The sequence below is a fragment of the Sander lucioperca genome, chromosome 22 (assembly GCF_008315115.2).
Source record: "Sander lucioperca isolate FBNREF2018 chromosome 22, SLUC_FBN_1.2, whole genome shotgun sequence".
Classification (NCBI taxonomy): domain Eukaryota; kingdom Metazoa; phylum Chordata; class Actinopteri; order Perciformes; family Percidae; genus Sander; species Sander lucioperca.
In genome coordinates, this window is record NC_050194.1 from 11,001,262 (window position 1) to 11,015,787 (window position 14,526).

Consider the following 14,526-nt stretch of genomic DNA (forward strand, 5'->3'; position numbering starts at 1 on the left):
AAGGTCTCATCTCCATTACCTTCTCTCATTTAAAATCACACCCAGCTCACAACTCCTATCCCAACACACTGTGTGTGTGCGCGTGTGCGAGGTGTGTGTGCGCACTTGTGTGTGAGCAGTTCCTTCCAGTGCCCAATCAAGCAAATCATCAGCTATAGAGCATTTGAATCAATTCAGCTAAAGAAGAACTTCTTGAAAATCAAGCGTGCCTTTCACTAGGAACACAAACAGAAATCAGGATGAATGAGCTGGGCTTGCCAATCACACTGATTATACTGACGCAATATCAGAGAACTGACCTGAGTCTTTTGGAGCTCTCGGCAGCAGCTGGGCCGGGGGTGGACTTGCGCTTGCGGGGGCGGCCGGGCCGCCGGCGGGCAGGGCTACGACATGTCTCCTCTTTCCTGCAGAGAGGAAGACAAAAAGGAGGAGGAGAGGAAGCAAGAGAGAGAGAGAGAGAGAGAGAGAGAGAGAGAGAGAGAGAGAGAGAGAGAGAGAGAGAGAGAGAGAGAGAGAGATCAAATATGCAGTCCAGACAGCAGGAGAAATCAGGAGGAAACTTGTATCGGTTACAGGTCAAACTGCATTAGGTAAGAGCAGGCAGCAAGTCCTGATAAATCAGGAGGATGCAGCATGACAGCAGAAATGTGAATGTTGGAATGCACGGCTCAATATAGACAAAAAAAGTGTGTGTGTGTGTGTGTGTGTGTGTGTGTGTGTGTGTGTGTGTTGTCTCTGCTCACTGGTGGTCGTGTTTCCTCTGTAGCTTGGCCAGTTCTCTCTGTTTCTCTTTGTAGCGGCGCTGTAGCTCAGCCAGCTGGACACGCATGGCCAGCTCCTCCCCTCCCATCGTCTCCATGGAGCCCTTCACTGGGCACACCTGACACACACACACACACACACACACACACACACACACACACACACACACACACACACACAGTAGGGGAATTTCAATGCTGAACACAAACTGAGTTCAACAGTCATTGGATATGTGAAGTATAGCCAGCTTGTGTTTGGGCAGCTTGATGATTGGATGGATTTTTCTGTAACTAGAAGTTTGGTCACTTTGGTTTAGATATGTGGACCATTTCTGCTCAAAAGTATTAATGAAATACATTTTTTTGTTTAAATTAACACGAAGTATATTAAATATAGATTTGCTGTAGCCAACTTTATTTCTGGGACTTTTTCAAGAAAATTTTGATCCACCCCACATCAGGTGTTCATATAGTCTCACATCAATTTCACTAATTATGGAACTGGTAAAACATTTCTGGCGAATTGAAATAACATTTTGTGGACAAAACTGACAAAACTGCAAGATTTAACCATAGAAAAATATAAATCTTATTTCACTTCAAAAGCACAAAATACACATTCAGTAAAGCCTCACCGGCTCGTGGCGAGGCGTCCAGCTGCACTTCCTGCGCAGGTTGAGCCTCTTCCTGATTGGACACTGCTGGTCCGCCCCCACACCCACAACCCCTCCCCCCATCTCCAGGGCACGGGCGGCCGCCAGCGTGGCCAGACTGTGGAGGTCAAAGGTCAGCATGTCCTCACCTGCACGGAGACGGATTGTTTCGGTTTAGATTGGTATATCACATAGCGGCTGACACAGCGTTATAAAACAGGCTGTACGCTGAATGGATTTATTTCTAGGAACGATGAAACACGTGCCTTGAAAAGTGGTGATATTTATGATATTAGCTGTGTAGTTTATTTGATGTATACTGGTGTTCCTGCTTAATCATTCACACACACACACACACACACACACACACACACACACACACACACACACACACACACACACACACACACACAGGGGGAGTGGGAGAGAACGATCTCTACATCTGTCACTGTCATTAACTCTGTCATTGTCACAGCACCAGCAGATGAAACAGAATATTCATGAGACAGTCCACACACACACCTATGCACAGAAAACACACTAATTCTGAACACACATGAGCACCTACAACATTTTCGCTGAGCTGCGCAGACATGGGCAAACTGCATGAGTGTGTGAGGGAGAATTGGAGAGAAGGAGAACGACGGCAGGAGAGAGGAGGAGGAGAAGTGCAACGCAGTGAGAGGAAAGGAGGGAGGGGATGGGGAGTAAAGTGGAGGAGAAGCAATAAGAGGCAAAGTGTTTATTGAGCTATCTATTTATTCTCCAACACCTCCTCATTATGGACATGGACAGAATCCAATTTCCCCTTTCGAGGAGAGGAGAGGAGAGGAGAGGAGAGGAGAGGAGAGGAGAGGAGAGGAGAGGAGAGGATCACTGTCAGTCTGTGCACTGGAGCTGCAAGGCCTATTCACTGACATCTGACGTTATTAAAAACCTGTGTGTGAGTGGGAGTGGGAGATGGAGAGAGAAATGCGGTAAACAGAGGAGAAAGTAGAGGGCAAGAGGGAAGGATGGAGTCTTCATCTGTGAAGCGAGATTTTCTTTTCAAAATGAGAGCGCGAACAAAGGAACAAACGCATGTGAGAACGACAGGTAACTCCTCAGAGAGAGAGAGAGAGAGAGAGAGAGAGAGAGAGAGAGAGAGAGAGAGAAAAGAGCTGAGAGACGGGGCTTTGTCCTGTCCTGGCTCGCAGAGGTCAATGCCATCTCATCTGTCAGACCTCTGAGCCAATGGCACGCTCCGATTACCCTGACAGGATGACATCACCACTGACATCACTACGCCTTGTTTAGTATCCTGGAGGATGGCCACAATCAATAGATACCTTCCGCCCACAGTATACCACCCCCCCCCACACACACACACACACACACACACACACACACACACACACACACACACACACACACACTTCTTTGCACACTAATAACACCATACTGTGTCCCTAAAGAGAGTGAAGGGTGTAATAAGAGGCGGCACAGAGGATTTCAGGGGGTAAAACAAAAACAGTGGAGGAAAATTAAAAACCATTACAGTTGATATGGGCCTAGTTGTCATTAGAGGCCATTAAGGAAGTTTATTGAGCTGAAATTTCAATATAAAAGGAAATGTGAAGGAATAAAAGAGACTATGACACAAACAGCTCCTCTGTCCGTGTAAATAGAAGCAATGTTGCTAATTTACACTGGAGGGGAGAGTATCTCTTGATTCCTTAATCTGTAATTGCGATCTCCAGCGAATGGCTGAGATATCCTTCCGCGTCAAGGAGCGGCATAAATGCATCAGTCTGGGATCAGTTTCATCTCCCAAACACATTCAGGATGACAAAAAACACCACGAGCGGTATTAATAACATTCCATGCAGCGGGGACGGAGCAGGTTTTAAATAAATGTTTTGCAATTTGGGGAACGTTTTCCACGCCACGACAGGACTTATTGATTTCACACCTATTACACATGCCAAGCACGTGCACTTACATGTAAACAAATGCACAGTCACACACTCTGAATCTCGCGCACGCACATGCTGGCTGCAGAGCGACTTATGATTTTTACACTTATTAATTCTGTCGACAAGGCTCGCAGAGGCAGGATTTACACACAAGATTACATTGGTTTAATAAAAAAAAGAAAAGAAAAAGAAGAAGCAGGTGGGGGGGGGAGGAGGAGGAGAGGGAGGAGAGGACGGGGGGGCGGCAGCCTGGTGGAGAGACACATAGAGCAGGGATTCATCTGGGATTACTTAACAGCTTACACACACACACACACACACACAGGCGTGCACATACACTCACAAATACAGGCAAACATACACACCCAGATGCTGGCATAAATAAAAACACTTTCTCTCAGAGGGATGAGAGGAAAATAGGAGCGCTTACAGGAGAAGTGTTTTAAAGGAAAGGGTCTAATTAGCAAAGCAAGACGCCAGAGCCTGAGGGACACACTGGGCTGAGCACGTGTTTGTGTGTGTGTGTCCTGGCTTGTGTCTAAAGCATGGCTTGTTTGTCCATATCTGTGTCGCCCCAAACACACATACACACACACACACACACACACACACACACACACACACACACACACACACACACACACACACACACACACACACACACACACACACACACACACACACACACACACACACACACACACACACACACACACACACTTCCCAGAGGGAAGAATATGGTCTATGGGCAGGAACACAGAATCTGAGTTGTGAAAGAAAGCAGGACAGTTAGTGGGAAATGTGTGTGTGTGTGTGTGTGTGTGTGTGTGTGTGTGTGTGTGTTTGTGCGTGCATGCAGGCAAGAAAGAAGTAGGGTACATTTTTTTTCTTTCCTTTTTTTTTAGCATTTTGGTCCTTTTTACTGTTTTCTGTATTAAAATGATACACTGAATTATTGGGGGCATTTCTACATTTTTGGTTTTTATTTCACAAGCATTTCATAAACTTTTAAAGGTTTTGAAAGAGGCAAATAATGTAAGATATGTAAATGAGGTTTAAAGGCCACAAAAACAAAGCAATGCATTTTCAAATGAACTCACCCTCAGAGTCTTTCTCTTTGCTCTCCCTGCTCCTCTGCTGGATCTCCAACTCGGCAAGTTCTCCCAGTATCTCCATACCGTGGTGTGGTGGAGGGCTTGGGGCCTGGACAGCAGGTACTGGTGGGTACAAGGCATCTCTGGTGGCGCACAGAGCTGCGGCGATCAGGAGCTCCAGGCTCCACATGTAGGCCCCTTGAAGCTGGGCTGCTGTGCTTGCCGCGGGAGGGAGGACGGGGTCAGAGGATGGGGAAGGAGGAGGAGAGTTACACTTTAGTTCCACAGAGTCCTCCCCTGGACTCATCCCACTCCCCTTCTCTTCCTTCTCATCCTCAACCACCTCTACATTCTCTCCATCTTTGTCCCCATCATCCTCTACCTCCTCCTTCTCCTCCTCTACAAACACAGAGTAAGTACATTCTGTTGGTTCAGGCCTCATTTTCTCTCCCTCATCCTCCTCCATGTCCTCTTTTCCACATTCCTTATCATCCTCCTGCTCTTTGGATAGTTGGGGCTCCTCCAGGTCAGCCTTCTGGCCCAGGCAACCCATAGAGAGCTCTACTTTTAGGGCTTTGCCTGTGGCTGTGGCTGGGCAGGCTGGATCTGGGACGGGAGCTGGGGAAGGCCATGGCGGCAATCCAGAAATCGTGCTTTCGGGTTCGGTGCATTCTTTGGCTTCCACCCTCCTTTCTTCCTCCTCCTCCTCCTCCTCCTCTGCAACTCCACTCTGGGATTCCAACACTTCACAGTCTCTCCCATCCTCTGCTTCCTTTCTCTCCTCTTCTTTGGTGATGCGACATGGATGTGGGAGGGACTTAGAGTCTGGCTGTGCTGGCTCTGCCTCAACTGTGGCTTGTTCAGCCAATCGAGCTTCAGGGGGCGATGGCCCGGCCTTGTAACCCATGGTGATCGGAGGGTAGGTATAAACAGGTGGTAGGTCTGGAAGAAAGTTAAAAAAAAGCAAAGGTGAAATAGGTCTTTGACATAAAATGGTTTACTCAATCTGACAAACTGTACATAACATTTATAAGCATCTACAAAAAAACTTTCAGTCAGGCCCTTTCCCCTAAATTCATTGCCATTCTTTGTAGGCAGACAGGATGAAACATGTGATTACAGTTGGAATAATACACTGACAGCAGGGTGCAGACAACACAGGGAGTGTGTGTGCTCATATGTGTATGTGTACAGTAGTGTATATTATATGTACTGTATGTGTATGTAGGAGTGTGTGTGTGTGTGTGTGAGTGAGTGGATAGATCTATGTGGGATATTGATGACACCCTGCCGTTTTCAGCGCCGGCCCTGTCACCCCTGCGCTCTTATTATTGATGGTATCCCTCCGCCTCCTGACAACACGGCCAGATGAATGCGTACCCTTCCGCCTGTACTTCTCAAGGACCCCTGAAGGATAAGGAGGGCCTGTCTGTGAAGATTTCACTGACCTTCCTTTTGTGACACACATGCAAGCTCAGACACACACATGTGCACGCTGGCAGGTCACACATACACACTGAGTGCCCATATGCTTTCTCTGACCTTAATGGCTGACCTGCCCGCTGTCCCTCTTTAGCTTTCACAGAAAGAAAAAAATGCGCGCTTGCTCGCACACACACACACACACACACACACTCAAGGACACAACAAGCAAGGGATCAGCCATGCTTCAAACAATTTCTGCAAAATCAAAAGAATACCATGCTTCAAAGGCCGGTGCTACATCTCTGCAGCAGCACTCTTCGTCTCTCTCTCTCCCTCTTTTTTTTGTCTCACATTACTCTCTCTATCTCTGTGTCGTTGCCTTGTCTCTCTGTTCGCTGTTTATTTTTGTTATCTGACTGTTCGACTAAAGTTCTTCTTTAAATTCAGACATTGCATTTGTTAACCATCCTACAGACTTCTCCACACTCACCTGGCTCTAGGGATTGTGGGTAGTCCTGAGGTGGCTGTCCCTCTCCTCTGTCACTGCCCCTCTCCAGCCCCTTAGAGAGGTGTGAGGGAGCAGGACTGAGTGCCGGGGAGCGGGGTGCCGCCGCAGCCGGGCTCGGTGCAGGGGTCAGAGGGTTTGGCGGGTGAGGTCGCCTGGACGGGGAGTGGTAGCAGGGGGATCGGCGGCTGCTGGGACACATTCCCGGAGACGGCGTGGGCGTCTTGGGTGGAGGAGGGGTGTGTGAAAAGGGTTTGGCCACATTAGAGGAGGTGTTGGACGAAGAGGAGGGAGTTCTGGATGCGGAAGATTCGTGAGGAGAGTCCTCTATAGTGATAGCATGCTCCTCGTGTTTTCTCTGTGGAAGAGGATAATAATCCTCAAAATGTTAGCATGAATACATATTTCATATTAATTAAAACATTTCAACCATTGCAATTTAACCCACTTATTTTATCTAAAATGATCTCAAAATGTCATCTTTCTTGATGTTAGAATATGCAGCAGTTTTCTTAAAATAAATAGGACAAGGGGTAGTTTAACACAATACATAAACAGAAATACCCAAAAACTCTTCTGACAGAAAAGCCTTGAAAAAAGAAGTCACAGTGTCAGCCACGCTGTTTGATTGCCAAATTATCTGGCAATGTGAGAGTGCAAAAGCACCACGCCAACTTTATCAAACCTTTTACCAAAAAAACGAAGTCATTGGCTTAAATAATCATTGCTCAGTGTGACTTTGCATATGCTTTTCTTTTAGTGTTGAGAAATCTATGCTGGGAGATCAAACAATCTATTGTTAATACCAAACAAATGATAAGCACAGCTGTATCTTAGATGAACATTGGCTTGAGTAAAAACATTTCCACACTTCCTTATTCTCACAAATGTTTCACAATATGTTAACAGGATTTCACAGGTTTAGACTCAAATGTAACCTCTCTTCAAATGTGTGTGGGTTGTGTTAGTATTGGTACCTGTCCTAAGGAGTGGCGCTGCATGTGCTCCATGGCTCGCTGCTGCTGCTGGTGGTGCTGATGCTGCAGGGCGTACAGCTCCTGTTGCTGTAGGAATGAGGAGCGGGAGTAGACAGGGTGATGCTGCAGGTGAGAAGGAGGGCCTCTGCCTCCGTACACAGGGGGCCACAGACCTGACTGCTCCAGAACGTCTGGAGTAGGAAACGAAAAAGATTGTTTAGCATTTAGTTTGATTTGAATTATAGAAAATTGGTACAAAATAAGAAGAAAGTAAGACAGTCCTGTTGGCAAACTACAACCATTAAACTTTTGAATAAATAACCAGCAAAATGGTCGGGACAGAAATATTTTCACGACGGCAGCAACGCAGAAAAGTCAAAAAGAGAAAATGCGTCAACGGACTCTTGAACTGCTCTTGTGAGTTGAAAATGTGGGATTGCAGAGGGGCTCAGCCACCTTAACTAAAGATGTAATGACTGTGACCTGTATGAGCTGAATATTGGCCTTAGACACAATCAATGAATGCATGCTTCACCTTCTCCATTCACCTACTGTTTCTAATGATGGTGTTTCTCTATTCAGGGAAACACTTTTTTTTTTCAAAGCTACACCCTGAGCGCACACAACACACACACACACACACACACACACCCCTCCTTGGCTGCCTTGTCGCTGGGAACCTTTGTTCTGTGAGATTAGCCTGAGTGGGCTAATGTTTCCCAGGGGAAGGGTTCAGTGGATGCACTTCCCCTCTCTGCAGGAACTCCCACGGAGCGAGGCAAAGGAGGCGGGAGATAATTAAATTTCACAGCCTGTTTGCAAAGCAGCGTTGACGCACACACACACACACACACACACACACACACACACACACACACACACACACACACACACACACACGCAAACACACACACTTTTTTTCTCTCTCTAGCAATGGCTGAGATGCACAACCCTTAACACTAAGCAATGTCTCATGTTATTCCAGACATGAGCACAACTAACTTTGGATGTCCACATACACACAAAGTCCAGTGCTCCACCACAAAAGAGATGAACGCCAGTTAAAATGGTTTGCATAATGCCAGGCACATGCAGGAGTGGGGCAACGGAATAGCTGCTCCCATTAACGAAGCTATAAAACACGGTCCCACTGACAGAGGGACTTAGTTGAGCATTATATTATGATTACCCAATGATACTAAAACTCTGGGAGAGAAATGGCAGTGGCTCTGATGGTACAAATGGAGAGAAGGAGGGAAGTAGGGGGCTGTAAGTACTGGTAGACAGCACTGTATATAGGCTCTGCTGGTTGTGTGTGTGTGTGTGTGTGTGTGTGTGTGTGTGTGTGTGTGTGCTGTTGTAAAAGGAGGCTTAGCATACCAAGGTGATGATGAGGCCCAGGTTCTGAAGGAAGAACAACCAGCGGGGAGTTGGGGTCTTGGGTGAGCGATCCCAAGACTGGCTGCAGAGGGCTGGGCAGACCTGGTGGAAAGCCAGGGCTCATTCCCACGTGGCTCAGACCTGGAACGACACACACTACACAGTCAAATGAGGGCAACATTTAAATACTTATTTTACTACTCCAAAAAGATAGTGGTGTGCTTTAAGGGATAATCTTGGGACACTCTCAACCAGGGCTGGGTATTGTTGCAAAAATTTAGATACCGGTACCGATATCAATATCAATACCTTGACTTATGTTTCAAGCTTTTCCTGAATGCCTCTACGGCGTGTAACGTTAGACAGCCAATCACCAGCATTACTAGATCTTGGTAGAAGCATGCTGCATGCTTATTGGCTCGATACCGTTCATGAGATGAACTTGTTAGGTATTGAAATTGGGTATTGTATGACGAGGAATTTTTCGATACTCGATACTTTAGACGCAGAATTTGGTCGGTGCCTAAAAAGTCGAATTTGGTACCCAGCCCTACTCTCAACAAACAGAGTGTTGATAAAATGCCTCCTGAGAATGAAAGTACTCATGCTCCTCTATGCGTGAGTGTCTGAAGTTTGCTTTTTTTCTACATTTGATTTACCGTGTCACCATGGTTGAATAAAAGAAAGACAAGAAAACATATTCATCTTCAAATGGAGAGCATTTATGGTACATACCATGTTCTATGCATTAAGTTAAAACTACACTAGCCGTAAAAACGTCACGTGCTGCTCCTCTGCTCTACTCACTGTATGAATGCCCCATCCAGAGGGAGGGACTTCCTGTCCTTTGCATCCAGTGGTGGTGAGCCGGGTGAGCATGTGCGGCAGGGTCCGCCCCTAACCTACTGGCCCCGCCGGGAACCAAGAGATGAGAGGTCAGGTCACCGTGGCAACTACTGGAAGGGTGGATCCTGGCGAACTCCACACGATCCTTGTTTTCCCTGTCATGGCGGTATGTGAGATGAACTTTGTCATTATGTTGATTATCCCTGTTATTGTCACCACCATCATCATCATCACCATCATTATGATCATTATCTTCATCCTTGTCATCTTCATTACCACTACTACCATTATAATCATCAAGAAAAGGAAATGTGACGGCAACAGGAACAGCCATCATCTTGTGCCCGGTCTATGGGTTCTCATTATATGTTTTCTTCCCTCAATATGACTACATAATAAGAGCCTGATACTTCAGAGACATCAGTATTAGTCCCTGTAACATTAATGCACCCCATCTCATCTTAGAGAGAAAGAGAGAGAGGGCAAGAGAGAGAGTGAGGGTGAGGGGGTACAGAAATACCACATCAAAGGGTGAGAAGAGTAAATGGAGTGAGGGGATGTAAAAAAGAGAACCAGAGCCTCAGACTGGGAGAGAGAAGCCAAGAGAATAAAAGAACTGCAGCTTACCAGATGAGAGGAAAATGAATAGATGCTGCAGTGTGCATGTGCATGTGTGTGTCTATGAGTGTGTTCGTATGTGTTGGTGTTTGTGAGTTTAAGTGTACCTGATGATCATTTCTCTGTCTCTGTCCAGGTGATGAAGGCTGATCTGCTCTTCGGACATCCTCTTCCTCTCCTCTGCCTCCCGACCAAGAGGATACGCAGGGCGTGACACCCCTGCATTGTAAATACAATCAAAGTAACATGCTTACAGCAACTGTCATCAAAAATATAAGATGACAATGTTTCAAACATGCGTACGTCTGAAAACACAAAGCGCTGAGGACATTCAAAAGGAAAAGTTTACCCTCAAATACTTCTACAAATGTCATATTGTTATGCTCATTGCATGCAAGAAAATGCACCTTTTCTTGCATTACTTCTATGCCTCACATATTTCTATGACAAAAAGTAATGTTCTATAATTCCTCAGGAGGAGCTTGACAACCACTTTCCATGCAGAAATCAGTGTGTCTCCCTCTTTACAGTGAGTTTCTCCACATCAATAGCTGTTTTCATGTTTAATCATGGATTTTTCCCATAATGCAGCCTACAGCAAAGAAATAGCATTAATTGACGTTCAGCGCAAGGAGCATTAATGATGTCTGACCTTTCATGCTGGGCAGCACCCTGCCCTGTCTGCTGTGTCCAGGGGGGTTGTCTGGGGAACGATGGGGAGGCCTGGCTACCGCAACCGCAATACCCACCGGGGGCTGTCGCACCTCCCCCTCACCTGCCTCCCCTGCCTCCTTCCCACCTCTGTCTCCCCTCTCTCCCTCGTTAGTGGAGCCTCGGCGAGGGGGGAGCGATTGTTTGGGAGGGTCTTGCAGGGAGGCGTTGCTTTTAGCTCCACCTCTGTCCCCCTTCTCTGATCTCTCTCCACCCTGCTTGAGGCAGCCCAGACCTCCAAAGGGGCCCCGCTGAGGCAGCAGCAAAGGCTGCTGGGAGCTGTAGTTCATTAGGTTCTTCATGGCACTGCCCTCCCCCTCAGTGTTGTGCGATGAGGAGCGGGATAAAGATGGAGGCGGTTGAGAATGGGGCTGGTTGTGGTCACTGTTTGGAGCTCTGGTGCTGAGACCTCTAACTTCATTGTTACCAACTGATACATGATGGGAGCCTTTTCTCTGATCCTCTTGGTAGCCCCCTCGAGTCCCCCAGGAAGGTGCTGTATGACCTCCGTCTCTTCCCTTCTCTTCTGTACTCGTTCCGTGGCTGCTGTGCTGCTGGTGCCGTATCCGTGCAACCTTTTGTCCCTCCCTCTGAGATGTTGCCCCTGGCCCCACCCTCCCATCAGGATGAGGACCTGAGTGGGAACAGTCCCTGAAGGGAGGAGTGCTGGTGTCTGGGCCATTCTTGGGTGTGCCCTGTCCAGCACCAGGGTGTGTCCCCTGGGCCTCTAGTGGGAGTGAGGGCCGGTAAACATCGTCCACAACCTCTACATCTCTGAAGGATGAAGATCTGTCCAGGCTGCAGGACCGCAGCTCAGGCTGAGAGCTCACGTTGGAGCTGGCTTTGTGGAAGTGCTGTGTCTGGTGGCTCCAGTCAGGAGGTTTGTCGGCTTTGCCATATCCCAGCTGCTGCTGGTGTGGTTGGGATTTGTCCTTCTTTTGGCAACTACTAAGTCTGCTTGGGTGATGAGACGGACTTTCATAAGGTCCTTCTCCACTCTTGTCATCTCCCCTTCTCCCACCTCCTCCTGCTCCACGACAGTCAGTGGCTGCCAGGTCTCCCAGTGGCCCAACTGAAGGCACGTAAGTTGGGCCACTTACTTTCGCCTCCCTGCCAGACCCTCCAGGGGTGGATGCTGGATCTTTGGAGGGTGTCAGTGTAAAAGGGGATGGGGGACAGTAGAACTCGGGATGAGGATGGTGATGTGCATGGTGTAGCCACCCTCCTGCCACTGTGGAGCCCATGTGCAAAGCATGAGGAGGAGGGGGCGGAGGGGGAGGCATGGAGTAAGAGGCGTTTGGAGGTGCTAGGATGGCTGTCGCTGCAGCTGCACCTCTTCTCATACATTCATTGGAAGAAGCTGAGGATTCGCTGATCCTCATCTCCCCATTTACGGCTCCATCCTTGGAGCACAGCCTGCCTCCTTTAGATGGAGGTCTACCCACCCCACCGCCACTGCAACTGCTCAGTGCTCCCCCCTTTCCTCCAGAGCCTGTCTCTGCTATCGAACCACTGGATAGTTTACAGGCACTCATATGTTTGGTCTCCTGACTGCCCGAGTCACTGTCTCTGTACTCTTTGTGTCGCTCCAGAGGGTGTCTGTGGTCCTCCTCTCTGCCCTGTGGTGTGAGGTGAGGAAGGAGGGCATGATGAGGGTGGGGGTAAACTTGGTGGTGGTGGTGGCCGGACGGAGTGGTGGCAGGGTTCGTCTGATGATGATGGTGATGATGAAGCTGTTTGTCTTTGCTCTCCTGGTGCCGCTCCTTGCTGCTTGATCGCTCCTTCACCTTTGACACGGATGAAACTCCTTTCTCGCCCACATCCTTGGTGCTCTTCCCACCTCCCCCCCCATTGTCCGTCTCTCTGCTGCAAGAGCCTAGAGGGTGGCCTGGGGCCGTCCTGGACAGTGGAGGAAGGCTGTGACTGGTGGAGAGCAGAGGGGGCTGGGCAGGAAGTCCTCTCAGGTAGAAGTGATCTGTGGGAGAGTAGAGAAGAATTAAAATCGCTGAAGTTGAAGGTTTCTAGAAATTTAGAGAGAAATGTTAGCTGCAAAGTGGCTGTTAAAACATTGCTTTTTATAATTTACAATAATTTATAATAAAAATGTATACTCTTTATTGATCCCCAATGGGGAAATTACAATGTACACTCTGTTGTTATTACATACTACACACAGGCCTGAAATACACAGATGCTCAGGTCCTTTACATGCACTAATGGAGGGATGTCAGAGTGAGTGGGCTGCGTCTGCTGAACAGGCGCCTTGAGCAGTTGGGGGGGTTTGGTGCCTTGCTCAAGAGCACATTGGCAGTGCCCAAGGAGGTGAACTGGTATCTCTCCAGCTACCAGTCCACCTCTGTACTTTGGGCCGTATGGCTACTTGAACCAGCAACGCTCTGGTTCCCAACTCCCTACGGACTGAGCTACTGCCACCCTACTTTATACAGTTTTATTAAAATTACTTACTTATTGAAATGTTTTTCGTTGATATGTGGAGAAAAGGGAATGAGAAGTTGAAAAACTAAACCCTGAGTTACCAGCTGTTGTTACTCCCGTGGTGGGTGCTGATTAAGCAGTTTGGGGAAGTATGAAGCAATTTTCTCACTCTGTCACATTCACACACCAACACCTACCTTTTTGAGTTTCATAGAAGCGGTGCTGTCCATAGAGACCGTTGCTATGGTGATCCAGGGGACTCATGGGGAGAAAAGGAGAAGCAAGACTTCCTGAATAGCTGGGGTACCCTGTCAGAGGGAGGGAGAGGGAGAAAGAATTGATGTCTCTCCGCAGCGTTGACATTCAGCAGCCCTCTAAACAAACAGTTTATCTCTACAATCCATCATGAAACGGGGCCATTTTGGAAAACACAGAAAAAATATGGCCAGTTGGTGTTACTTTCACCATAAATGCACTTTTGCACAAACACGCCACATGAGTTGACATTATTTACAGTGGACAAAGTGGTGACAAAACCCACAGCAGACAGCTACTGCCAAGTGTTTGCAGCATTTAACTGGATGGAATTTGCTCTTCTACAAAACACATTTTTCCCAAACCCAAGACAAATAGTATGAAGCGTCGCAACACACACACACACACACACACACACACACACACACACACACACACACACACACACAAGGTCATTGGGAGGGGGGAATGGTCGTTCCACTCTGTTCATGTATTGTACGATAGAGGAGGTCTTGGTAGTTTGTGTTGGTGGGGGCGGATGGGTGTCGGGACGGGTGAGGGATGGTGTGTATGTGTGTGGGGTTGTCGTGGTGGTTGAGGAGGGGTTATATGGGGGGGACAGCAAAATCACCACAGGCCCACGCACCAACACGAGTACACACACACATAGACACCACACAGGAGGCACACAAGTCCACATAATGGGGCCAAAAGGCTTGAAGTGTGTGTGTTTGTGTGTGTGTGTGTGTGTGTGTGTGTGTGTGTGTGTGTGTGTGTGTGATCTCCAGCAGCTGGTTTCATGCCCCACAGAGTGTCCTTGCCGGCCCGTTAATTGGCAGCCGTTAAAAGTTTAACGGTGGTGGCCAAAGTAAACAGCACTCCATAAAAACTCATCCTACGCATTCCACAG

At 47.8% G+C, this 14,526-nt stretch overlaps 1 protein-coding gene across 2 annotated transcripts in view; it reads right to left on the reverse strand.

Moving 5' to 3' along the window:
* Nucleotides 1-14,526, reverse strand: part of bahcc1b (BAH domain and coiled-coil containing 1b) — a 56,326-nt gene that overhangs the window by 15,593 nt on the left and 26,207 nt on the right. For both annotated transcript variants that reach the window (XM_031291274.2, XM_031291271.2), the window contains exons 4-14: nt 13,559-13,669; nt 10,867-12,900; nt 10,322-10,433; nt 9,558-9,751; nt 8,751-8,891; nt 7,371-7,561; nt 6,379-6,751; nt 4,470-5,405; nt 1,397-1,563; nt 744-880; nt 300-404 (exon numbers count right to left, since the gene is read on the reverse strand). In XM_031291274.2, the coding sequence (XP_031147134.1) occupies nt 300-404; nt 744-880; nt 1,397-1,563; nt 4,470-5,405; nt 6,379-6,751; nt 7,371-7,561; nt 8,751-8,891; nt 9,558-9,751; nt 10,322-10,433; nt 10,867-12,900; nt 13,559-13,669 (4,501 nt within the window). The remainder of the gene's footprint in view (nt 1-299; nt 405-743; nt 881-1,396; nt 1,564-4,469; nt 5,406-6,378; nt 6,752-7,370; nt 7,562-8,750; nt 8,892-9,557; nt 9,752-10,321; nt 10,434-10,866; nt 12,901-13,558; nt 13,670-14,526) is intronic.